Source organism: Stegodyphus dumicola, chromosome X1 (assembly GCF_044657685.1).
Source record: "Stegodyphus dumicola isolate Sdum_Otavi_A_Nest chromosome X1, ASM4465768v1".
NCBI lineage: Eukaryota > Metazoa > Arthropoda > Arachnida > Araneae > Eresidae > Stegodyphus > Stegodyphus dumicola.
Genome location: NC_140780.1, coordinates 28,855,416 through 28,879,703, shown reverse-complemented (window position 1 = coordinate 28,879,703; position 24,288 = coordinate 28,855,416). Strand labels below are relative to the sequence as shown.

General features: G+C 32.9%; 1 protein-coding gene across 1 annotated transcript in view; it reads left to right on the top strand.

Annotated features, from left to right (window-relative positions):
* Window positions 1–24,288, top strand: part of LOC118198717 (neuroglian-like) — a 207,712-nt gene that overhangs the window by 64,678 nt on the left and 118,746 nt on the right. The window contains exons 9-10 of the mRNA XM_085807673.1: window positions 12,756–12,899; window positions 23,453–23,604. Of these exons, the coding sequence (XP_085663799.1) occupies window positions 12,756–12,899; window positions 23,453–23,604 (296 nt within the window). The remainder of the gene's footprint in view (window positions 1–12,755; window positions 12,900–23,452; window positions 23,605–24,288) is intronic.

Genomic DNA, 24,288 nt, shown 5'->3' with positions numbered 1-24,288 from the left:
CTCTCTTTTATTTCAACCCGGGGATTCTCCGTAATTGTGCGCAGCGCTAGGTTTCCAAATAACATATCCGAAACAGTGTAGTTGTGTTTCTTGCTTGGTGGACGCATTTTTATCATTTGAAACATTTGTTGACATTATCGTAAGTTTAAATTTGTATAATACTATAACGATTAATACAGTGACAAATATTATGATCTTTAGTTTTTATCATGGGTGATAATAAAAAACAAGAAAAGAAAGCAACCAGAAAAAGCATTTCACTGGAAACTCAAATGCAAGTGATTAGAAGATTAGATTCTGGTGAACGTCAATCTCAAATTAGTACTGCATTGGTTTTGGCAACTTCAACAATAAGGACAATTCTTAAGAATAAAGAAAAAATACTGTCATCGGCAACTGCAACTACGTCAAGCTCTGCAACTAGAATTACCCGTTCTAGAAATAACATTATAGAGGAAATGGAAAAACGACTGTCTATATGGATTGACGACGAAATTGAACGCAATATGCCATTAAGCCAATCTATCATAATGCCTTCTTAACAAAAAGGCAGAAAATTGGAAACCCAGAATAGACTGAATGATCTGACTGAGAATTTTATTTGTTTTTAAAAGTATATGCGTTTATATTGTTTTTATTTTTGTAAGAAATAAATGTTTGATTTTATTTTTATTAAAAAAAATTATTAAATTTAATGCCTAACCATTTTTTATCCGTCTTCCCCTAACCCCATTATTTACATGTTAAGATAGCCTCGCTTAGCACTGTTTCGCATTACGCTCTACTTCGATGGAACGTATCCCCCGCGTTAAGCGGGTCTTACTGTACTTATGTTATTCTCAAGTATTGCATTCAGCCTTTCAGTTTTAATCTTTCAGTGTTTCTTCTAGTTGTAATTTTGTTAGTTTCTCGGTAAGATGAGTAATTTGTAAAGTATCTTATTTCCCATAGGATAGACATACGAATTTCTTCAGCATGGAGTTTGTGACTATTCAGATATATGTTTTGTATACCTTCTGTTCGACCTATGACAACTGAACCTTGTTTGTATTCATTTGCTACTAATGCTGAAAGTAGTGTTTGAAATTCACCAGTCATTAATTTTCCTGCCATAGTAATTAAAATTAAGATCAGTAGCTATTTCTTGGACCAAGGCCTAAGGCATTTTATTATGGAGTACCTTTGCAGATAAATGCAATTACCTCCACATCATTTTAATAGAAAATGAATTGAATAAGAGTGAGCATTTGCTACAGAAAATGAAAGAAAAGCCGATGGGCTTAAGAGATCCTATTGATGGATGAAGCTGATAACCATAATAGGAAGGGCGATAACCCCCCTGCCACTGTGACATGCATAGTAGTCCAAAGGAGAAAGAATTAACAACCGGGTACGCGACTGGTGTGAATGGTTGCTATCCATTCCTTGGTGATTGATTAGGTGTTGAAATTCATGCTCCTGTAAACAAATTTCATGATTAACTCGTACAAAATAAGGAATTGATTTTACTAGGGCATTGAAATTGAAATTACTCAATACTAGTGAGATAATCTTTATAAAGGTCTATGTACGATCTGCTGAATAATGTTTCAGAGTTTCCATTTCAATTGATTTATAACATATTTTCTTGAAGTTATCTGTTGAGATGTAGGATCTTTGAGAAGCAGAATCTATTATTATGCATATTTTTCAGCTTCTTATTCCTCCCAAAAAACATAACAAAAATCTGCATTGAGACTTTAAGTGACAATTACATGTTGGCTAGAGTTTCAATGTATTGTGAAGTATCTTCATTAAATTTCATCTTGGACAGATCTGGAGATTGTTTTTCAGAAGCCGTGCATTACATTGTATGATGTGGCTTACCGCAAATCAAACTGTTGCTTTTATTGTGTACATATGCTAAAATTATGGCTTTATTTTAGACAATGGAAATATACGCCTTTTTCATTAAATTGTTTTCTTTCATTGTAAGGTAAGTACATGGCATTTTTACACTCAGCACTAAAATGAAGTGGCTTATCATAAAAAAACATAATGGTAAACCTTGCAGTTTGATTTTGTTTTTAAACAGAACTAAATAATTCCATTACCTGTGGGAGTATATTTTGGCATATCATAGGGGAATTTTCTCCTGAAGGCCTGTTTATTCTGTGTTTAAAAACCAAATCTACTAGTCAAATTGGTTTTCTTTTCCTTTAATTTTCTTATGTATTTCATTAATGCTTCTGATTTATCAAGTATCTTGATGTGAGTCAAGTATCAAGGTGTGAGAATTATGAAATTTAAATGCCTTTCCCATAGCATAATAGAGTGATAGGCAAACTTAATTCAACGAGGGGTATAGTATAGAAGTATACTTATGGCATGGTATTCCTAACATTTGCAATGGTCTAAGTTGGGTTATTGCATGATCATATAATTTCACAAGTGGAATCTTTCGACCCTGTTGTAAAGCACTTTTTAAAACCAGATTCAATTGTTCTATCATGTACCTTTACCACAATATCCTTTTGACCAAAATTGTAAATGTAAACATTCGATGATTTGTTCATAATTTTCATCGGTCAGGGGACAAGACTCAAATGCATCTCTTGCTTGTGAATCTTCATGCAGTGGCTGTAAGAGAGACTAAAATTGATCTTCTCTTGAAAGATCTGGGTCCTCATGTATTTTTAAAAAATAAATCCCAAAATGAGTGCCAGTACTTCAGGTTCCCATAAAATAGTAACAGCATGATAACAGCTATAAATAGTAACAGCTATGTAAAAATTTTAATTGGTGTTTTGTTTTCTTTTTTTACTACTTGTTTCATTTTTAATCCACACATTCTAGTTGTGTTTTAAATAAGCGAATACACAATTATAGTGATCTTGATGCTTTATTTTATCATTTAGATATTTTTGAGTATCCTTTCCAAGCTTGGAAAGTATTTCCCTATCTAATGGAATTTTATTTCTTCATTAAGTGAGCTAAAAAAAACCACTAAAAGAATCTCCAGTTGTCAATTTTTGATTCTGAGAAATCTTTGTCTTTACGGCTAATTTTGTAAATGAGCTTCCGTAGGCTCCCATTAATTTAATAGTTGTTTTCTTTTTCATCAATAAATAAGTTACTTACACTGTTTATTTATGAATAGGAAATTTTGCTGAAGTATGATTCAAAGTTGAAACCATTCAAGTGAAATATTTTATGCAACAATGTTACAAATACATATTTACAATATTAGCCTTTGAATGTATTTATTACTTTAAAAAATTCAAAACAAAGTTAATAAATTCAAAACAAAATTAATAAAATGATTGAATTTCTCAATAATTATATGTTCTTCAGTAATAATTTCTAATATGTGTGTGCATATTGTTCAGTTAAGCATTGAAGCATCAGCAATTTTCCTACTCTTGCAACTCAAAATTAAACAAATTTAAATTTATGTACTGTATCTAAGTACTGTATGTACTGTATGTACTTAGATCTATGTACTGTATGTACTATCTCTGATCAGGCATGATAAAAATGTTAGATCTATCAATATGGTAGCTCAGTAAATTTTAAGACTTACTCTTTTGATGATTTTCTTAATGCTGGATTACATTCTGAACTTCTGCTAAAGGAAACTAATATCTTTAATTATTCATAACTGAAATAATCGAATCTGACTTTGCCTTTCTTAGTTTTTAGTCCGAAGGGGCATTAGACCAAAAGGGCTGTTAGGCTGCGTTCAAATGAGGGCATAAAGGGCATAAGTGGTTAAAGCCGAGCTCCGTTGCCAAGCCTACATCACAAAATCTTGTTTAGAGCTTGCAGCATAAGTTTCTGAGTTTTCAACTTTATGCGAGTTTGGGATAAGCGTTGACCAATCAGAGCAAAGCTAAAACGAAGCGGCTTTCTGCAGACGATTTCGCTGTTACATCGAAGGCGTTTTTTTAAAATATGAAGCACATCGTATCTGAATGAGTAGTAATCATATATGAATGAAATAATGAGTTGATCTTGCAAGAAACCTATGATGATGACATGCATTGAGTTTGCGCAATAAATTGAAAAATATAGATGAAATTCGTAAAGCGAAAATTAAGCTCAGGATCATGCACGCTGTGTATGATTCTGTAGATGATTGATCCCATCCATTATTTTTCATTTCATTATGAAAATTCCTTAAAAAACGCATTCTTGCAAAAATGTTATTTTTTCTGTGTAAATTATTATTATCACTTTCTTTCTGTTTATTATTTTTGTATAAATTATTACTATCATTTTCTTCCTGTTAATTATTTTTGTATTTAAGAATAAATTTATTGAAAAGCTGGAAATATTGTATTGCTATTTGCTTCAAATGCTGATTTTCTTTCCAAACAAACTTCATGAATTAATTTTACTAAATCTTCAAATCAATATCAAGAACCTGCTGTCTTTTTTTTTTTCTTTTTTTTTTTTTCCAGTAGAGATATTACTTAAAAAAAAAGAAAAAAATATTTTCACTTATTTAAGAATAGTCACAATAATCACTTGAATGGTGTAAGCTTTGTATAAGTAATAAAAAAAATAATCTTTTGAGAAAATGCTCTTATGAAGTCCAAGAAGGAAAAAATGTAGTGAAATATCCTGAAAAGAACAGTCGACAGTCTAGACAGTTTTGTTTCCTGTTGATATCTTGTTTTTTAATCACGTTCTTCATGAAAGGAATTTACATTTTAATGAAACTGAATAGCACACATAGTTCATAACATGGATTATAATTTAATGAATAGTATTTGCTATTATCCACTCTTTATTAACTCGGGAAAAGTCGTGCGGGGCACAGAGTCACCCCATGTGTCAAAAATCAACAATATTAACCAGAAATATTTCATTTTAATGAATCATCCTTCTAGTATCCTCCTGTTTGACACTCCCCTTGGAATGTGTATTGTTATTTTTACTTGTTTTTCTTTTCTGCGAGAGAAGCAATAGTTTCTTGGAATCCATGAGGAAATGGGGTGACTCAGTCACTCCCTGCGACCATTACTTCTTCGAAATTTTTCATTAGTAGTAGTTTAGCTTCGTGCTCTCGAGTGTTGCTGTTGTTGTTCTGTTGGATTATTTGATAGATAATGGTTTACAAACATAGATTTACCGAATATGAAAAAGAGATGGGACATTTGAGAACTCTATTAGATGAAGTTGAGTCTTCTGAAGAAGAAATTGATCAAGATAGTGAAAATGAATCTGATGAAGAAATATGCAGTTCTCACGACAGCAAAAGTGAATTTGAGCAGAATGATGAAGACGACGGAAATCCTGATTTAGCAAAAATAAGAGTTTGGCAGAAAGGAAAACCAAATCAAAAAGTGAAAAAGGTCTTCTCAAATTATAATAACTCATTTACCAGTATTAAAAGGAACTGCACGCAATATAACAAAGCCTCTAGAAAGTTAGGAATTGTTTTTCAATGCTAAAATGATTCAATCCATTGTAGAGTGTACAAATATTTATATTGAAAAAATATCGGCAAATTGCACCAGAGATCGGGATGCCAAAACCACTAGTGATGTGGAAATTAGAGCACTTTTTGGACTTTTACATCTGTACGGCTTGCATATATCGTCACGTTAAAAATAAGCAAGATTTGTGGGCTACTGATGGATCAGGCATTGAAATTTTACGGAACACAATGTCATATAAAAGATTTAATTTTCTTCTCAGGTGTCTGCAGTTAGACAATGTGACCAATCGTGAAGCTCAGAAAAAATTGGACAATTTGGAGGCTGCGAGAGAATTCTTTACCGATTTTAGTGAAAATTGCCAAAAGATATACCTTATTGGTAAAATATGTTACTATCAAAGAAAAATTAGAGAAATTTCGAGGGCAGTGTTCCTTTCATCAATATATACCCAGCAACCCATCGAAGTATGGAATCAAAATATTTGCCTTAGAAGATTCAAGAACTTTCTGTAGCTATAACATCGAGATGTATGCTGGACAACAGTCGGAAGGTCCCTTTAGATTTGAAAATTCACCATTTGAAATTACAAAACGCCTTTGCACACCTTTGTTTGGGCAGAAATGTAACAATGGATAATTGGTATACGAGTTATCCTCTAGCAAAAGAACTTTTATCAAAGAAGTTAACTATTGTAGGAACCCTGAACAGAAACAAGGCTGAAATTCCCTCCAAGTTCGTCCAAACAAAAACTAGGAATGGTTATTTATCTATATTTGGGTTCTAAAAAGAACGCAACAATAGTATCGTATGTGCCTAAAAAATCAAAATGTGTAGTTTTGTTATCTGAAATGCATTGCGATGATGCCATTGATGAAAGTGATGATACGAAGAAACCAGAAATAATTTACTTTCATAATGTAACAAAAGGTGGTGTATATAAAGTTGATGAAATGTTATCATTATATTCGACAGCTCGAAAAACCAACAGATGGCTGATGGTCGTCTTTTACTGTGCTGAACGTCACTGCAATAAATACCCGAGTTGCTTTATTCTCAACAAAGCCCTTACAGTATGGAAATAGTAGAAAATTCCTAAAAAATTTGGCTATATCTCTTATACAGCGCCTCACGTAGAGATAACAAAAAATATGTCAATGCTTCGTAAAGTGCTTCGTGAAAGCATTGAAAATGTGACTCCTAGTGTATCAGAAGAACACCCATCAAAGAAACCAAAACTCGACAATGGCCGATGCACTATGTGTCCAAGATCCAAAGACAATAAAACTACAATTTCTTGCAAAATATGTGATAATTTTTCATGTAAAATTCATTCTTCTGTAAAATTCATCTTCAAAATATGTGATAATTGCCAGAAGTGTATGTTAGCTTCTGACTCCTGACTAGGTATATACTTATTTTGAATGGATTTTTTTTCTTAAATATTGAAATAAGTTTTTTAAGTAAAGAAGTATAGTTTCTAGATGAAATATTGCAATTATTGTTTATAATCAAATGGTTTCTATAAAATATATAACACATTTTCTTAATGAAACTGATTAGGGTGACGCAATCACCCCGCGCGATCTCCAACGTTAGTGTTGGATGCGCGCTTCTGCAGGGTTTGAATGCCTTCAGCATTTGAATGGAAATTTGATCATGCTATTTCTCTCGTAGAAATTCCTGGATAAGGTATGAATGTTTATAATTTTGTTGTATTTGAAGACTTGGGTACTTAAAATTTGTCAATGTGAAATGACTTTTGAGATATTGGTCGTAAATAGAAATGACAGCGTATGTTGAAATTAAACTCATTTTGGTGCTTTAATATGCATGTCTGACAGTGAGTGAAGAATTGTCATAATCTGTCAGCGAATGAAAAATCATTAAATGTAATTACTTCTGACAACAGACGTGGATGAAACTTACATCTGTGAGACCTCAAAGCAGAGCAGAGTTTAATTTGAACTACTTATGTGATATAAACGTAGCAGTTTGCAGAATTATCCTCAAAAATTCATGAAAGTTGGTGTTTACTTTGTACTCTATTCTCTCGAGTGTAACCCCACTTTTTTTCAGAAAAAGCATATGAAATTCAGGGGTGCGGCTTATACATGCAAGTGATTAGAATTAAATGCATACAAACAGCTGGCAACACAGCAAAATGTATTTAATGATTGAGCATAAAATACATTGTTGGGTGAACGTTTCATAGTATTGTACAAGTTTAGTTGTGCTTGCTGGTAATGGTGACCAGTTGTGGGATACTAGTACTAGTAATAATGATACTGGTAGTGCAGACAACTACTTTAGTGATCGACAGTGACAGTGAATAAGGAGTACTAAGCACAGAAACATGTTCCTTTTGACTGAAAAAAAAAAATGTATGGTAAGTACTGTTTTTTGCTTAACTGCTTTCACACCTGCAAAATGGAAAAATATTATATACAGGCTATCTGTCGCTTATCCTCAAGACTTTTTTTAATTAGGCACATTTAGAATATTGTATTTCTCCTAAAAGAAATTACATATAAAAATTAAAGAAAGTTTGATATATATAAATATGCATGTTTATAATATAGAGTATTACAGTGCAGCGCAGAAATATTCCATACTGCTCTGCACAGAAATATGTGCTAACCAAGTATTGGTCCTTCCAAAAAAATATCTTTAGACCATTTCTCTTTTTTTACCTTCTTCTGTTGCCTCTTGGCTAATAGAAGGGCAGATAAAGGAGCATTCTGTTGAGCCAGTAAAGCTTTGTGGTGAGATGAAAAAGCCATGACACAAAATAATGAAAACAATCAGAGCGAACGTGGGAGATCAATTGAACGGGAAAACAGCGCACTAAAGGTGTAGACACATCCACGTATGCGCCAATTCAGCTTCTCTCATTGGTCAAAGCTTAAACCCCCATCTCGCAGGTGTGAACGTAACTCCTGTATTTTATGACTATGCCTCTGTGCCCTTTACGCCGTTGTCTGAACGCAGCCTTAGTCTCAAAACAGCATGTTGCATCATTTTACTTGCTGCATTGTTTCACTTTTCAAACTGTTGCCACCAAATATTATCGCGATGTAATAAAGAAACTAAATAGTGAATCTGCATGAATGTTTTTAGCATTGTGAAAAAACAACAGTACCTAAGAGCCATCAAATTTTGAATAACGTAATCCTCCAACCATACATGGGCACTTTCGAATTGGTTTTATTATCTATTTCAAATTTTGTAAAACTTTAACGAATTTTTGATTAACAAACTCAATGATTTCAAAGCCAGCAATGGCAGCAGTGTATGGGGGCACATTTTTACCTCCAGTGCACGAGACTGTGTATCAGGTTTCTAAAGATATGCTGTTTATAAATATTGTTATGAAATGTACAGGCACGGTAAGATAGCTTTCCCACAAAGCAGTTTTAGGGTTGCCATAAAATGACAAGGGAAGGCAGGATTGCCACATTTGGCGTAAAATTGCACATTTGGCAACACATGGCGATATGCCAAGGACAGATGGAGAACCCTCTGGAATGAATTCTTACCGGTTTAGCTCAGAATGTTCTCAAACACGAACCGAAAGCTATATAAACCCTGCTGGTCCTGTTTTCAGTTAGTGTGTCTCATCTAGTTAGTCCATGCAGTGACGATCGAGTTGACAGCCGGCCAGCGAGTGCCGAGTGGGTCGTCAAGTGCATTGAAGAGTATTTTAGTGTATAGCAGTTACTGCATCGTCAAGTGAGTGTGTTAAGCTCCGGGAAAGACTGAACTGAAGAGTCAGGAGCTGTGCTTTGTGTAACGTTGAGTGTATCGCGAGTTGTAGCGTGGAGAGTCTCGAGGGTACGTAGAGTTCGAGAACGACCAAGCAGAGTCGGGAGCTGTATTCTGGTGCTTTGCAGTGAAGCTGCCTCCACCGTGATAGCTTGATAACCTGAAAGCTGTGTCGCTGATCGTGTCAGCAACATTTCGACGACTGTAAACGAGATTTTGGAGTTGTCCTGATTAATACTGGCCGATAAAGTGTGTTTTTATACTTCCTCAAGTGTCGTCGTTCTTCACTCCAAATCCACACGCACCCCATACAGATGTGAAGGAAGAAAATAATAAAGCAACTGGTGTCAGAAAAGAAAAACGTAACAATATTTTGGGATATTGTTGTAGATTGAACGTGGTTTAAGTGCGGAGGACATGTTATTTAATAAATACAGGTAACACATAAAACGTTAAGAAAAGCGTTTTTCTTTTGTTTTTATATTGACATTCGATTATTTATATTTTTAATGCAAAACAACAGTAACTAAAAAGAAAAATCTGAAAGGCCTCAGATTTTAAATTACGTCCAAAGTTGCATTTTTTTAACATTTTGTCTGTTACCTTTATTTATTAACTATCATGTTCTTTGCACTTAAACCATAAAATTCAGTTCAACAGCAATGTCACAAAATAATTTTAAAATGAGCATATCGTTAAAATTTCTGATACACAGTTCCGTGTGCTGGAGATAAAAAGGTTCCCTCCCATAGAGTGTTGCCATTGCTCGTTTTTAAATCATTGAGTTTGTTAAGCAAAAATTCGTTAAAGTTTTACAAAATATGAAATCGATAATAAATTCCAAATTTGGGCATTCAGATTCCCATATTCGCAGCAGGATTACATTGTAGAGACATTATGTTATTTTGAGGCCGGAGAGATGAAAAATTAGCAACCGCCTTCGCCCGAAATTGAACTACAGACCTCTGGAACTAGCGTGTAGAACCACTACACCATGAAGGCAGGAGAAATTCCTTATATACTCCTTCTTTTAAAGGGCGACTGGAGTATTTAGGGGATCCAATCGCCAAATCTGGATGCGGAGAATGATCATCCAACAACACTTTTAGTTTGGGCACCAGCGTAGAGACATTAGGTTATTTTGAGGCCAGAGAGATGAAAGATTAGCAACCGCCTTTGCCGGGAATCGAATCACGGAGCTCTGGAATACTGGCCCAGCATGCAAAAGCACTACACCACGAAGGCACGCTAGGAAGGCGGGAGAAATACCTTATAATGTCATTCAAAATTGGATGTCTCTAGGTACCATTGTTTTATCGCTATGCAAGAAACAAACATACATGCAGATGCTTCATTATTTAATTTCTTCAAATGTAATACAGGGTGTTAGTATATGGTGGCAACGATTTGAAAAGTGATACAGCCTTTTAAAGTTTCCACGCAAAATCGCAAAACGAAAATAATCCTTCATTGACAAAGCCCTTTAGACTAACAATGTATACCCAACTACTATGTTTTTAAAACTTCCAGGAATCAAGGTGAAGTTCTAAATAAAAATGGGAAAGTTGCCTTCATTTCCTTCTTTTTCTGTTTGTGTGTTGCCAAAATGCTCAAATCAAAAGCTACTTTCTTGCTTTGTTCTTTCTCCAGCGTCATATCCATGGATTTAGATGCAACACTTCTTTATCTTGTATGGATCATCCTGAATACTATCTGATTCACAAACACACTAAACCTTTTCCCAGACTCCTGTCACCTCCCCAACTTCTGATAGGACTAATACTGACCCCCAGTCAACTTAACAATTTGTCAGGCAAAAGAACTTCCTTAGCCTAGCAATGAATTTGTTTCACCAAGAAAATTGCTAAATGCATTAAAATACATGGTCATCCAATTGTATTTACACTGTTACCTCTAGAAAATCCCGTGACTACTGAAAATATAGAAGTTGCTATCTACTGATCAACTACAAAGTACTTATAATAAATATATTCCTGTACCTAATGGGGCAAATGGCTTCCCATACCTAATGATTCTGACTGATCAAAATTGTCTTTTCTTTTTGGAAAATAATAAAAAAAAAAAAAAGGAATTTAATGTTGACCTTTATCTTTAAGAATCGAGCTAAATTTCTGTAAATCCAAGATTGAATCGAAGATTCAGATCCAATCCAATTCAATCCAAGATTTTAATTAACTAAACAACTAACACACAATGATGCTGAAGCTTTCGTAGATAAGTAAAAATTGGAAAAACCAATCAAGTTATTTGGTAGATATGTTCCCAATACTTGTCCCTATGAAAGTCTTAATGCCCATATTTCAAGTCCAACTTCTCTCACCTTGACAAAGTTATTAAAATTAAGTGCTTTCTACATTTTGTAGTGTAAATTGAAAAGCTCAAGGCCACTCATCTGATAACTGCAGGTCTTAAATTTTGTTACTCCGGCATATGGCTTCAGCCCAGGACCCTTTTTTCTTTGGCCTGTGGGTACATAAGTATTCATGGCTAATGTCAGTATGTCAATCAGTGCATTGTCGTTAGCCATGGTGTTTTTCCGTATCCAGCAGGTGTTTAGAAGTGACATATAGGGATCTCAGTTAGTCTAGAAGAAAAATTGCTGCTACTGCATTTACTTTATCTTGAGTATTATATTCTTCATTCCTGGATTTTGCTAGGAAAAAAAAAAAAAAAAAAAAAAAAAAAAAAACTTGCTGATGGTTCGGATATTAGATTATTGCGAATATCAAATGTCTATATTTTGGACTATCTATTGTATTTATGTCATTTTAAGAAATAATGATAATATTTTTAAATGCAAAAGTTTTTTTAGAAATTGCATTTTATTTGTTTGGAAAATGAAATTCTATTCATGATTGTATTTCAGGATTGTTTTCTATTTCAATATTGAAGTTTTTTGAAAAGATTTTTTATATTACATGCAAGAAGTGAAATTTGCTTAATTTTATGTGTATAATAATTTTTCATTCTTGAAGCTGATAAAATGAGTCAGTTACACCATTGAGTAAATATATGCTTTAATGTCTGTAATTTTAAAAGCATTTATGTTTTTCTTTTTGTTATGCCGTATATGAGTTCACTGAACTTGTACAGAAAAACTAAATTTTAAAATTTTGTAACGTTTAAAACTGTTTCATTCCCTTATATTCAAAGAAAACTGAAGTTCAGTGAAGTTATTTATCTGTATTTTAGTTTTGAAGTTGAGCATCCAAAATTCAATGTTATGTGGTCTTTATTTAAACAAAAATTGTTGGTCTTATTTTAAATGTTACTTTTATTCTGTTTTTGACAGTGGTTCATATTAAAACTTAAATTTTAACATAAAGTTTAATATATGGCTTAGTTATTCTTGAGTTGAAAGGAATTTAAAACTTTCTGTAGCCACTTTGTATCAAAGGCTGAAAGACTATAAGACAAATACTTCTACTACAGAATTGCAGAAAATAAAAAATTTACAATAAATATCTAAATGTTATAAATGTATACTAAAATATTGAATATTTATTTATTTACCTTTTTTGAATATTTTTTTCTTTAATTCATTAGAGGTGCAGGTTAATCCAAGACGCAAAGTTGAAGGAAGTGTAATGATGATTGAAAGACTTGAGAAGTCAGATACTGCAGTTTACCAATGCAATGCCTCTAATGTTCATGGCTATGCTTTCAGAGATTTTTATCTGAATGTACTAGGTTTGTTATTTATTAAATCATTATCAATTTGCAACTCAATTTTTTTTAATGATTTATTGCCTTTGTTGTGGAAAATACGCTTTCTTTTGTTTCATGCAGAATTACCCTTTTGTAGTAATGAATGCTAAATAATTAAAAAAGAATATTATGTATATTGTTTAAAGGTAATGCATATACCCAAAATATTTAGGTAGTTTGGAATTTTTTCAAGCATACTGCATGTGGTTTTTAATTTGCTTATTTATAAATTTTAAGAGCTTGACCCTGTACGAAATATTGCATGTGGTTTGTAATTTTCTTATTTATAAATTTTAAGAGCATTTGCCCTGTAAGAAATAGTGTTTTTTCTAGAAAAATATATATTTTCTTGTCACTCTCTAAATTTTCTAGAGAGAAATTACTTTCTTCAGTATTCTTTCATTTAGATAAAAATTAAATTGTAGAATTTTTTAAAAGTTTAGATTTTTTTTTTTTTCAGATTCCCTCTTATTTTTTAAGTTTATATGAAATTATTTTTCAGGCATTAGATAAACCTTTTTTTCTTTAAATAAATGTCAGCTGTAAACACTAAGACAGTTATAAACTCTATTTAAATATAGATATTTTTGTCTTTACATTAGAACCATGTATGATAGATTAGAATTGAAAGTGATATAAAAAAAATTCCGTTTTTATAACTGACTGTGTTTTGCATATTTAATTGAAGGTGAAAATACTTGAATTTACAAATTTGTGAATTTCTTTGTCAAAAATAGAATGTTTTGTGTACTTAAAAGTGGCTTTGTTTAACAAATATTCTTAGTAATAGTACACTTTTATACTTTGGGATAAGAAATGAGTTGAGTAACCTAAATAATATGATTTGTTTGAGAAGTTGCTTCACTTTTGTAAATAATATTTGTTTTTGTGTTATTAGCATCTGTAGCTATGTCTTTACATTTTTTATGTTCTGTTACTAAAGCTTTAGCTATATGTGCAGACTAGGAACTTTTATTACTTTATCAATTGTGAGGTCTTTATCATCCATGAAGCCGAACAATTTGCCTATTTTCCAAATTGTTCCCACTAGTGAGCTTTAGGGGTCTTGCATGAGCCCTTTGTTGAGTCTGTTAATTTATGAGTATTTTTTTTTGGCTTGTTTATTTTAAGAGAAACATAGCTTGCATAACATTATCATACTTAGCATATCTTTTACATTCTCAGAATTAGAGAGTTTTAGTTTTTATGAAATGATTGTGCTCAAGTTAAAGATTTCTAGAATATGTCAAGAACCACATCTTTTGGCAAAAAATTATGTAAACATAATGAATAATTTGTTCTTAACAAAATCATTAAAATGAAGGGAAAAAAAAGATGTGTCAGAGTTGAGTCCACTCCGGAATGAAATATCCTCTCATGTGTGTTGAAAATTAACAGATTGACATATCGACACTTTGACGGAAGTATCCATGGATGCTTGGCAGATTCCTGACAGTCTGCAAATTGTATTATGCCTTTCAACCATAGAAATCCGTGTTCATCGAGCTCAACCTTTGTCAACTGACTTTCCTTGAGATAAATTGAGGATTTCGTTTTCGAAATATTGAATTTGGGTGGTTTTAATCCAATATTTTTCGGCATTCATTATTTCAGAAGCGGTTAATGGTCCACAAAGTCTTTCGGATCTAGGCTTAGAATTGTTGATGAACCTATATATCCATGCTGCTGTTCGGTATACCTTGCTTAATTTACTAAACTGATTTAAATCGAGCAATGAATTAGAACTTTGCTTTGGGGAGGGCCTTGTTGTTGATGGCAGCTTGTAGGACATTATGAGTCTTTCTCTTTTCTACGGATATCTTGTCCTCATTTGCTTCCAGGCTCGGTCTTTTAGGCCCCAAATTTTCAGGCTCGAGAAGCCAACTTAATCAGTTCGGCCACAACGGACTGGAGATGATGCTCTTTGCTCGTCCCCCCTGAGATAATAGATCTGCAGGGTTTTTAATGGCACTGCAATGGTACCACTGGTTAGCATTGCAAATTGCCTGGATTTCTGCTACACGGTTGCCAATGAATCAAATTTGGTGATTTCCGTATCCAATGTAGTGTTATTTGGGAGTCACTCCAAAAGATGATATTGTTGTTTAACATGTGCAAGACGTGTTTTAAATATTTAGCTAAGCGAGCAGCTACAACAGCTGCCATTAGCTCGCATCTGGGGAGGGTTAAAGATTTGAGGGGAGCTATTCTACTTTTTGCCATTATGATACTGGTTTTAATTTCCTTATTTTCATCAGTGTATCTAAAATATGCTTCTGCTTCAAAAGCTCTAGGTGTCGCATCACAAAATATATGAATGCTCAGCTGCACGTAATTAATGTTAAGAAATAATTTTCTAGGGAATTCAGGAGTTTTTAAACATTTCATTTCTGCACACCAGTTTATCCACCTTTTCTTGATATCGGTGGGAAGTGCAGCATCTCACTCTAAACCCAGAAGACAAATTTCTTGTAATATGATCTTAACCCAGAAGACAAATTTCTTGTAATATGATCTTAACCCAAACTCTAAATGGTTGCAAATATCCGATAGGGTCAAATATTTTGGCAGCAGTTTTCAATATCAGTCCTTTTGTGTCATCTTCACCATTTCCAATTGACTCCTGAGCTGGTTTCATGTTTCTCTTTATTATATCGCTACTAGGATCCCAAATCGTGCCCAAAAATTTTGTTTCTTTATTGAAATCATCTTTCCCTTTAATATTCGAATTCATTCATAATGTATTTAATTCATCTGAATTTGATTTCTGTTTTCTCAAATTCATACCCGCATTGCGAAAAATATTTACAGCATCTACAGACAATCGGTATGCATCTTCTACAGTTTTACCTCCATAAAATAAGTCATTAACATAAATAGAAGAATTAAGCATTTTAAAACTCTCCGGATAGCCCCCTTTATACTCTTTAATGTGCTATTTTATTGTGGCAGCCAACAGAAAAGGACTAACTGCTGTTCCGAACAGAACGCGATACATGCACATAATTTCTCATCATTCCCGAACCAAAGAAATCTTAAGTAATCCCTATCTTTTTCTGCAATGCTAATCATTAAATATGCCTTTTCTATGTCCCCACAAAATGCTATTTCAGGTTCACGAAACCTCAGGATCACATCAAGAACATTCGGATTCAAATTAAGACCCATTTCTAGGAATCCGCTTAAGGATTTGGAGTTTCCAGTCTTCGAAGAAGCAACGAAAACTACACGGACACTAGTAGTCTCAGAATTGTCAATTACAGCACGGTGTGTCATATAATACTGTGAAAGTGTGATTTCATTAGGGCATTCTTCGACTATACTTACCCTTAACTGATCTTCAATATTTACCCTATATTTCTGCAATATATCTGGGGAGTTTTTTGTAATTTTTGCTTTAAAAATTCAAACCGCTTTTTGTGATATCAAAATTATTTCCTAATTCTTCCGTAGTAGATTTCCACAATAGTTTACATTCGTATTGCCGTTTTTAAGCTGTATATCTCTTTCAAAACGGCTGATTAGATCATTATCAGTTTGATTAAATTCATTTTGCCCTTCATTTATTATTCCCATCGAATCGAGTTGCCAAAACACGCTTAAATCATCTGACACCGGGGCATTCCCTACCATTACTGCTAAGTGCTTCGATTTGTTTCCTTCCTTTCGTTTATTTTTTTCATTTCCAACTAACAGCCATCCCAAAATGGAATTTACAGCTTGGATATATTTATTTATGCATTTCCGGCTTGTAAGTACTACATCCCAGAATCTGTCGACACCAATTAATATTCCCACATGTTGTTATTCGTCATTGTTGTTTACACTTAAATCTGGTGAATGCAAACCTAAGTGCTTCATTTTTTCGAGCGTGTTATGTCTGGGACTCTTTATTAGACAAGTTGATATCGTGTTAGTCACTAGGCATTCCAATTGTACTTTATTCTTTTGATTTCTATCTCTTAATTCAATCACGACCACAGAATAATTCTGAACTATTGGTTTCTTAGTTAAAAAAAAAACCCGACAATTTGTCATTTCAAACTGGTTCTAATTTTAAAGATCTCGCTAAGATATCTTTAATAAAAGATTTTTCGTTACCTTGATCAAGAAGGATACGAACAACTTTAGTTGCGTTTTCGTTGCAAACTAAACTAGTACATGTTGTAATAAAGTATTTTTTGAAATGGAAATATTACACTGAGAAACCAAAGTGTTAGTATTAACATTTGACACTAAAGTCTCCTTTTTCGAACTCAGGACAATTGATTCATTTTCAGATAAATTACATAAATTTAATGTTTCCTCATTACCTTTCAGATAGATTCATGATGATTTTTGCCATTACATTTACTACATACATTTTTATTTCTGCAAAAATGACTCAAATGAAATTTCTTAAAACATTTGAAACATCATTTGTGCGCTTTGAGAATATTTATTTTCTCAATTACCTCTTTACAGCATTTAAAGGAATCGTGATGTTTCTCGCAGAAGATGCATTCTTGCTGTACTATAGTGTTAAATGCACTAGCCGTGGGTGTATTTCTGTTGTGTCTTTTATTTACAGCTTTCTGATTATAATGATTAGTAAACGTTTTATTTTACCGCTAGCCAGTAAAGTATATTCACGACATTCAACCTCCTTCTTTAAGAATAAAATGAATTTAGAAATGTCAACGGCGCCTTCATCTCTCTGCCTGTTAAATTATAAAATTAGATTGTGGGGCAAGATTTTTTGCAAAATAGGCATTAACAAATGCCCGAAAGAGCCTGATGTAACATTTATTGCTTCTAAATTTGGAATTGAGATCTCAAGCTCATCATAAATTTTACGTACTGCTGAAATATTAGAATTTTTTACTTCTTCCAGATTTACTATTTTATTCATAAAGGAATTAATAATGATATCTCTTTTTTCCGAACCTATCTTTATCGGAATTTTTACGCAGTTGTCATAATTATCATTAGATAATTCGAATCCTGAAACAACATTGGCAACTTGACCATATAAAAAGGTTTTAAGATATGCGAATTTTTCAACTTTAGAAGTGCTTTCGTTTTTATCAATCGTACTTTCGAAGCTATTCCAAAAATTTTGCCAATGTTTCGGATCTTCGTAAAATTTTTCAATTACTAACTTTGGCAATTGAACTGATCATTGATTTCTTAATTTGTACTTTGATTATGCCAATCACTTGAAGCTGATTGAATCTCAGCTTTGCATTCAAGGTAACGTAATATTCTACTTGAGTATTTCAAACATTTCGCTTTATATTCCTGACTCGCCGTAACCTCTTTTTCCATTTGATCAACTGCAATGCAAGTTTCAATTTCACTGTCGAGAGCTTTCAGTTCGTTACTTCTTTTTATTAAGAGCTCATAATCGTCTCTTAAATCTTGCTCATCAAGCTCCTCTCCTGACTTTAATTTAGCATCAATTTGATTAATTAACTGGGTTGTTAACTTTCGAACTGTTGTTCTTTTAGCTTTATTGAAATAATGTGTAAATTGTGCCGTTAATTATTAGGGCCGGCGACTCCCTTACAAACATTCTTTTTATTTATAGTTAAACACATCTCATTACTACAAATTTCAAACTTACACTGAAGAAACAGACGGGTTACAGCGCCCTCTATAGGCATTTCTTAACAAGGATAATTCAAGTGGTATATGAGAATAGTAATAATTTCCATAAACACAGAGATTCTATTAGATCTGTTTATTATAAGTGCCACATATTTTGGCATAAAAATATGTGGCTGATATGGGTTCCTGGCTCTGATAGGATAGTCTGTTTAATTTGTTCATGTTTTGTAGATTCCTGCTTAATAGCTCTATATGCCAGTAAAGGTATTTAGATTTGTAAAGCTTTAATCAGTTTTTAATAAGCATGACATTTCTTGACTTGGCTTTTAATGGAAATTTTGGAAAACTGATCTGTCATTCTAATAAGTAACATTAAACTATCCTCATTGTCAAGACGTTATATGTGTTCATGGGCCAAAAATAATTTACAAATATACTACCCTTAAATGTTGGTCAATATTTATTACAGTTAAACTTATAAATTATTTCACCCACCTTCTTAGCACGCATTCGTGGTATAACGGTAAGCACATTTGGCGTGTATTCAAGAGGTCCATGGTTCGAGTCCCAGCAAGGGCATTGCTGTTTTTTCATATCCTCTGCTTTGAAATATCCTAATACCTCTACAAACTATTTAAATTATTGTTTACTGTAATTGTTTAAGGTATATTTTAATTTTATAATGGTTATTTTATTTTCAGTATACTTTCCTATTGATTCTTGTTTTAACTTAGAACTCCTTACCAGAATGAGTTTTTAGAATCGCATTGAATACAAATGAGTTGGAAGTAGTATTAACCCTTTTAGGACGGGCGTCCTGTATACGCATTCCCTAAGAACGTCTCTTACAGCCAGGCATCCATGCATCACTAGAAATTGTGTTCAAAGGACGGGTGATGCGTATACGCATTTTAAGCTGGAACGCTTTTCTGAAGGCCACTAGATGGTATCCTATGTCCATTACTTTTGAAATGAACACAATTTTAGGTTCCTGACCCTGAGTTTGATATACAGTCAAAAGTCGTTAATCCGGACTCGTCGGGACTTCGGCGATTCTGGATTATCGATTTTTCCGGATTATAGATCATCAGTTTAAATCTGGTAAGATGGCATGCAGAAATTACAAAATTAAAAATATGAAACCGTAATTTATGAAATAAAGAACAATTATGATCTAAAGGGTATCAAAATTTACAAAAAGAAAAAGCTTAATATTTATTTGTTTACTTTATTAAACATTTCCTTCAATGTAAGTTGCTTCGTTTCATGTGATAATACTTTCTCTTTAATTCTATTAAACAGACATAATTTCTTGTTTAGTTACAAAGTTCCGCTGTTCAAGTCCTATAATTGCTGTGTTGAGAATACCGACTAATTTGTCAATTGAAATGTTTTCGTTTTCAATAACCTCTGGGTCACTTTCTTCACTATCGGAAGCGAATTATAATGACGAGGAACTTGATTTAAATCATATCAAAGACGGAGTATATCGAGATGAAATACTACACTTAGAATGGAATTATAAACCAAATAAAATAAAAACATCTGCTCTGAAGATAAGGATAGTGCTGATAGATCAACTTCCAATCCGCAGCGTGAAATTGATAAACAGATTTCGGATTTCAAAACATACTTTCGCTTTGTAGATACAAATTACATATTAGTAAATATATATCGGAAATTCTATTTGACATAATCTTTCTAATCTATCATAATCTAATAATGACGTTTCTGCCCCCCCCCTCTGCCGCAGAGCAGCGTGAAATTGATAAACAGATTTCGGATTTCAAAACATACTTTCGCTTTGTAGTAAATATATATCGGAAATTCTATTTGACATAATCGAAAGTTCAAGCTTACTTTTATAAAATTGCTCTAACAGTCTGCAAAAAATAATAAGCCGGATCCAATTCGAAGATTAAGGAACAACGCAATCTGCAATATTAACTGAATTAGATAACTTTAGCTTAGCGTATAACTCCGTTACACATAAAACGCGCATGCGCACAAACATATTCGCAGCTGTAAGGGTCTTATGCGCTCTCGTAAATGCCTGTGGGCATGCGTGAACGCGACGCATGCGCAGAAAGTTTGTAGCTTTGAGGTCCGGATTATGGGTGTCCGAATTAACGACTTTTGACTGTATTCTGCTTGACTTGAGGATGCGGTGGGGAAGTGTAAATAGAGGTGGGCTCTTTAAATCACGGCGTGCTAATGAAAACATTCGCGTGTCTGATTTATATTCAATTCCATTTTTTTATATTTCCCCCCCCCTCTACTGTGTACGGCCTTTTAGGGTTACTGTGTGGATTTCTTTTACGTTTTGTATTGCCTTCAGATATATTTCCGTTTCTTCTCTTTTTATTTAGGAAAGCCTTACCTCCAGTCTATTATTGTGGGAAGGTGCTTGTCAGAGGAAAAAAACCCTCGTATGGTTAGTGAACCATTTACTAATGCAAATGAAAGTGATGATTCATTTTCTAAAGAGTTAGAAAGTGATACTTTTTCTAAGAGTTAAAAAGTGATACTCCTCTGTGCTTCGAGATTTACCACACTCAGTCTTAATTTAAAATTTTGTTACTTCTTACCGGAAATAGCCTTTATTGTGTTGTTTTATTAATTTTAAAGTTTATTCATGGTTTTTATCAATTAAAATTTTAGAATAATTTGAATAGCGCTTCCGAAAATTATTTTACAAGATGACCAATTTTTTAAGTATATTCTCATGTAAAATAAAGAAAAAAAGTTATGAAGCGCTAATTTTAACATATATAAGAGTTCAAGTAATAATCTAAAATGATACCAAAAATTATGACGCTAGCAGTGACTTTTTTTCTGATTTTTTTAAATAAAATTAGGCTTAGTGATGCAAAACCTCCGTCCTGTGCAGTGACTGCCTTCGATTTCCTTCCGTCCCGCACGAGTGTTTTAAACAAAGGTGCTCCGTTGCAAAAGTGTTAAAGGAAGGTTCACTTCCTGAGAGAGAACTAGGAATCCTGAATAGCATGTGTTTGCCTTCGGGCAGTCTCTAGAAGCTATTATGCTTTGCCATATATTATGTGCTTTTGATACTGGCTGGCTACGTTATATCTGTGTTAGCTTCAGCTAAGTCTCTTTTACAGGGTTGCTATGCTACCTGGAAAATAGGGAAAACCGGAAAAAGTCAGGGAATTCGAAAATTGATCGTCAGGGAATTTAAATATTTTAGTTAAAATCTGGAAAAGTCAGGGAATGTCATATGGCGATCCCCCAAAAAAGCGAGTTTTGCGCCAATGTTGGAAGTGATCACTTTGTTGGTGAATTATGTATTAGATGAACGTGATTTGGACAGCTGGCATAGAGCCAATTTTCACAGCTTCAATCAGATTGTCTTTTAGAAAGGCAAAGCAAGTTTCTGGCAAGTTTGGTTTCCAGTAACCTCGAGAATCCTAAGACTCGCATGTGCAGTGCATGTTGAACTAAAGAAAATACCTTCCCATTCTCGTATGCAACAAAATCGGTTTAATCCGAATATGGAGGCTAGAATAGCCCCCCATGTACTTTGTTCTAATGTAAGAACGTCTATGTAAAGAAAGAAAGGTTTCATAGACGTAATGTAAATCAGTTAACCATAGTGCCACTAGAAAGCGGAGGGAAAACTCACCAAAGGATTTGGTGACGGAACCTGACGCCGAGAATTTTCCCCTTCGCGATGTGTAGAGAAAATTGTGGAGCATGTGTTAAGAAGAAACATTGACTCGTGATAATTTATACTTGGATTTTTTGTATAACTTGGATTTGGATACTTTTTTTTTTTTTGTAGTTTGCTGGTCTGATTTTGATTTTGTACTTCATTGCTGCTAGTTAAGTAAACAGCAAATGTTATTTATATAATCTTATAAATATGCAATAGCTATTTAAATGCAACATAATGGTTATTTTATAAATATTTAGGTATAATGTTTTGTTGTAAGGACTTTTTACAAAATTTATGACTGAAAAATTAGAAATCTATACTACTTTCTAAAAATAGAGCAGTAAATGCAGAATTAAGAATGGATTAGAAATTGCTGAGGTTTTTAAAATATATTTTGATATGAAGTTCATTGTAATGTCATAATGTACGATAAATGTGAGTTTTAGTTAAAATAATTAAAAACTTAGTCATTCATCATCGATTCATTGTTCAGTGTTTGAATGGATTCAGTGTTCAGGTTTTTTGTTATCTGTGTCGATGATTAATGTAAATGTGAGCCAGTTCAGAAAAATATCCATAAAGGAATTATTATTAAGGCAAAGACCATCCAATGTAATTTTTAGTGTAAAGTTCCTTTCAAGAAAAATATTTATCACAGGGCTCGTATGCTACATATGGTACATTTGTTTCGCAAAAATCTGTTAACAGTTATGAACAGTGATTCATGCTGAAAATTAGAGAAATAGGTGAGCTGTTCTGGGATTCATCTCAGTATTTTTAAGGCACAAGTTGTTTATTTTGTGTAATTTTTTAAAATAGTTCAGTGTTTTTTACTAATCTTAGTCAATTTAATTATATTATTAAATTATACATTTATTATATTTAATTATATCAATCAATCAATCAGTCAATTAATATTACTCTAAAAAGAATACCTATAAAAATTATATAACAGAATTTGCCATTTAAAAATTAAAATTTATTTAATACCTAATGTAAATCAAAAACATTTGTTATGTAATGTTAAACTGGCTTATGAAAATTTAAATAGTTTATGTATTCTTGTAACAAAAACTATTATATTGAATTAACACAACTTTCTTTAGTCTTGGCTGGCTACATAATTAATTCATCTGTATGAAGTTGAGTTTCATAAAACCTTTTGGAAGAGTATATTTCCTTTAAGATTACTTTTTAAGTATGCATGTTAAATTTACTTTTATAGGTTGTTATTAAAAATAATTTTAAAATGCAAATTTGATATGTGTAGCTTTGCCTCCAACTATAACTAAAGAACCAGAACCGGTAACAAAAGCTGTAGTAACATCAGTTGTTACTTTGACTTGCCGAGTTTTTGGTGCACCCAAGCCTGAAGTAAGGTGGTCCAAAGAAGGGAAGGAACTAAGTGGGGGTCGTTACCAGGTAAAATTTCTGTATGTCAAAATTTCTTATGAATGAGGGTGATGAACTAACATTTTAATACATGATATACTTTTGTGATCATTGTATAAATGTAATAAATCATATGCACAAAAGTTCTTACTCGGTCTGAATTTTGAAAATTGTTGATCATAGACATATACTTGCAGTTACAAAAATGTTCTAAGTGATGCAAATATTCACATTATTCATGTTTTGTCAATTGCAAGTAAGAAAATCAATTTTGTATAAATTATGAAAACTTAACTTTTTATAAGTTGCCCTGATCCTCAAGCTCATATTTAGGAAAATATTATACCCATTTTAAAAAGCACAATATAAAATTGCAACTCCTGGAATGTATAAAAAGTTAGATTTCATATTTCATAGACACACACAATATTATGAAAATATTATTCTTTGTGTCATTGAAAAAACTTTTTAACTGTAAGTAGATGTCGGTGACCAGCTGTTGCAAAAGTAAAAGCCAGATAAGGACTTTTGTAGACCGTGTTGTATTTTATCTTCATACTTGTCGTTTCTTCTTTGATTTCTTTATGCTTTTATTGTGCATGTAGGTATTATTTATCTGTGTAGTTATTTGGTATGTTTTAAAGGCAATTTTATCTGTATTTTGCCTAGCCTGTAATTTATGGCTTGCATTTACTTGCATAATAGTCACACTTC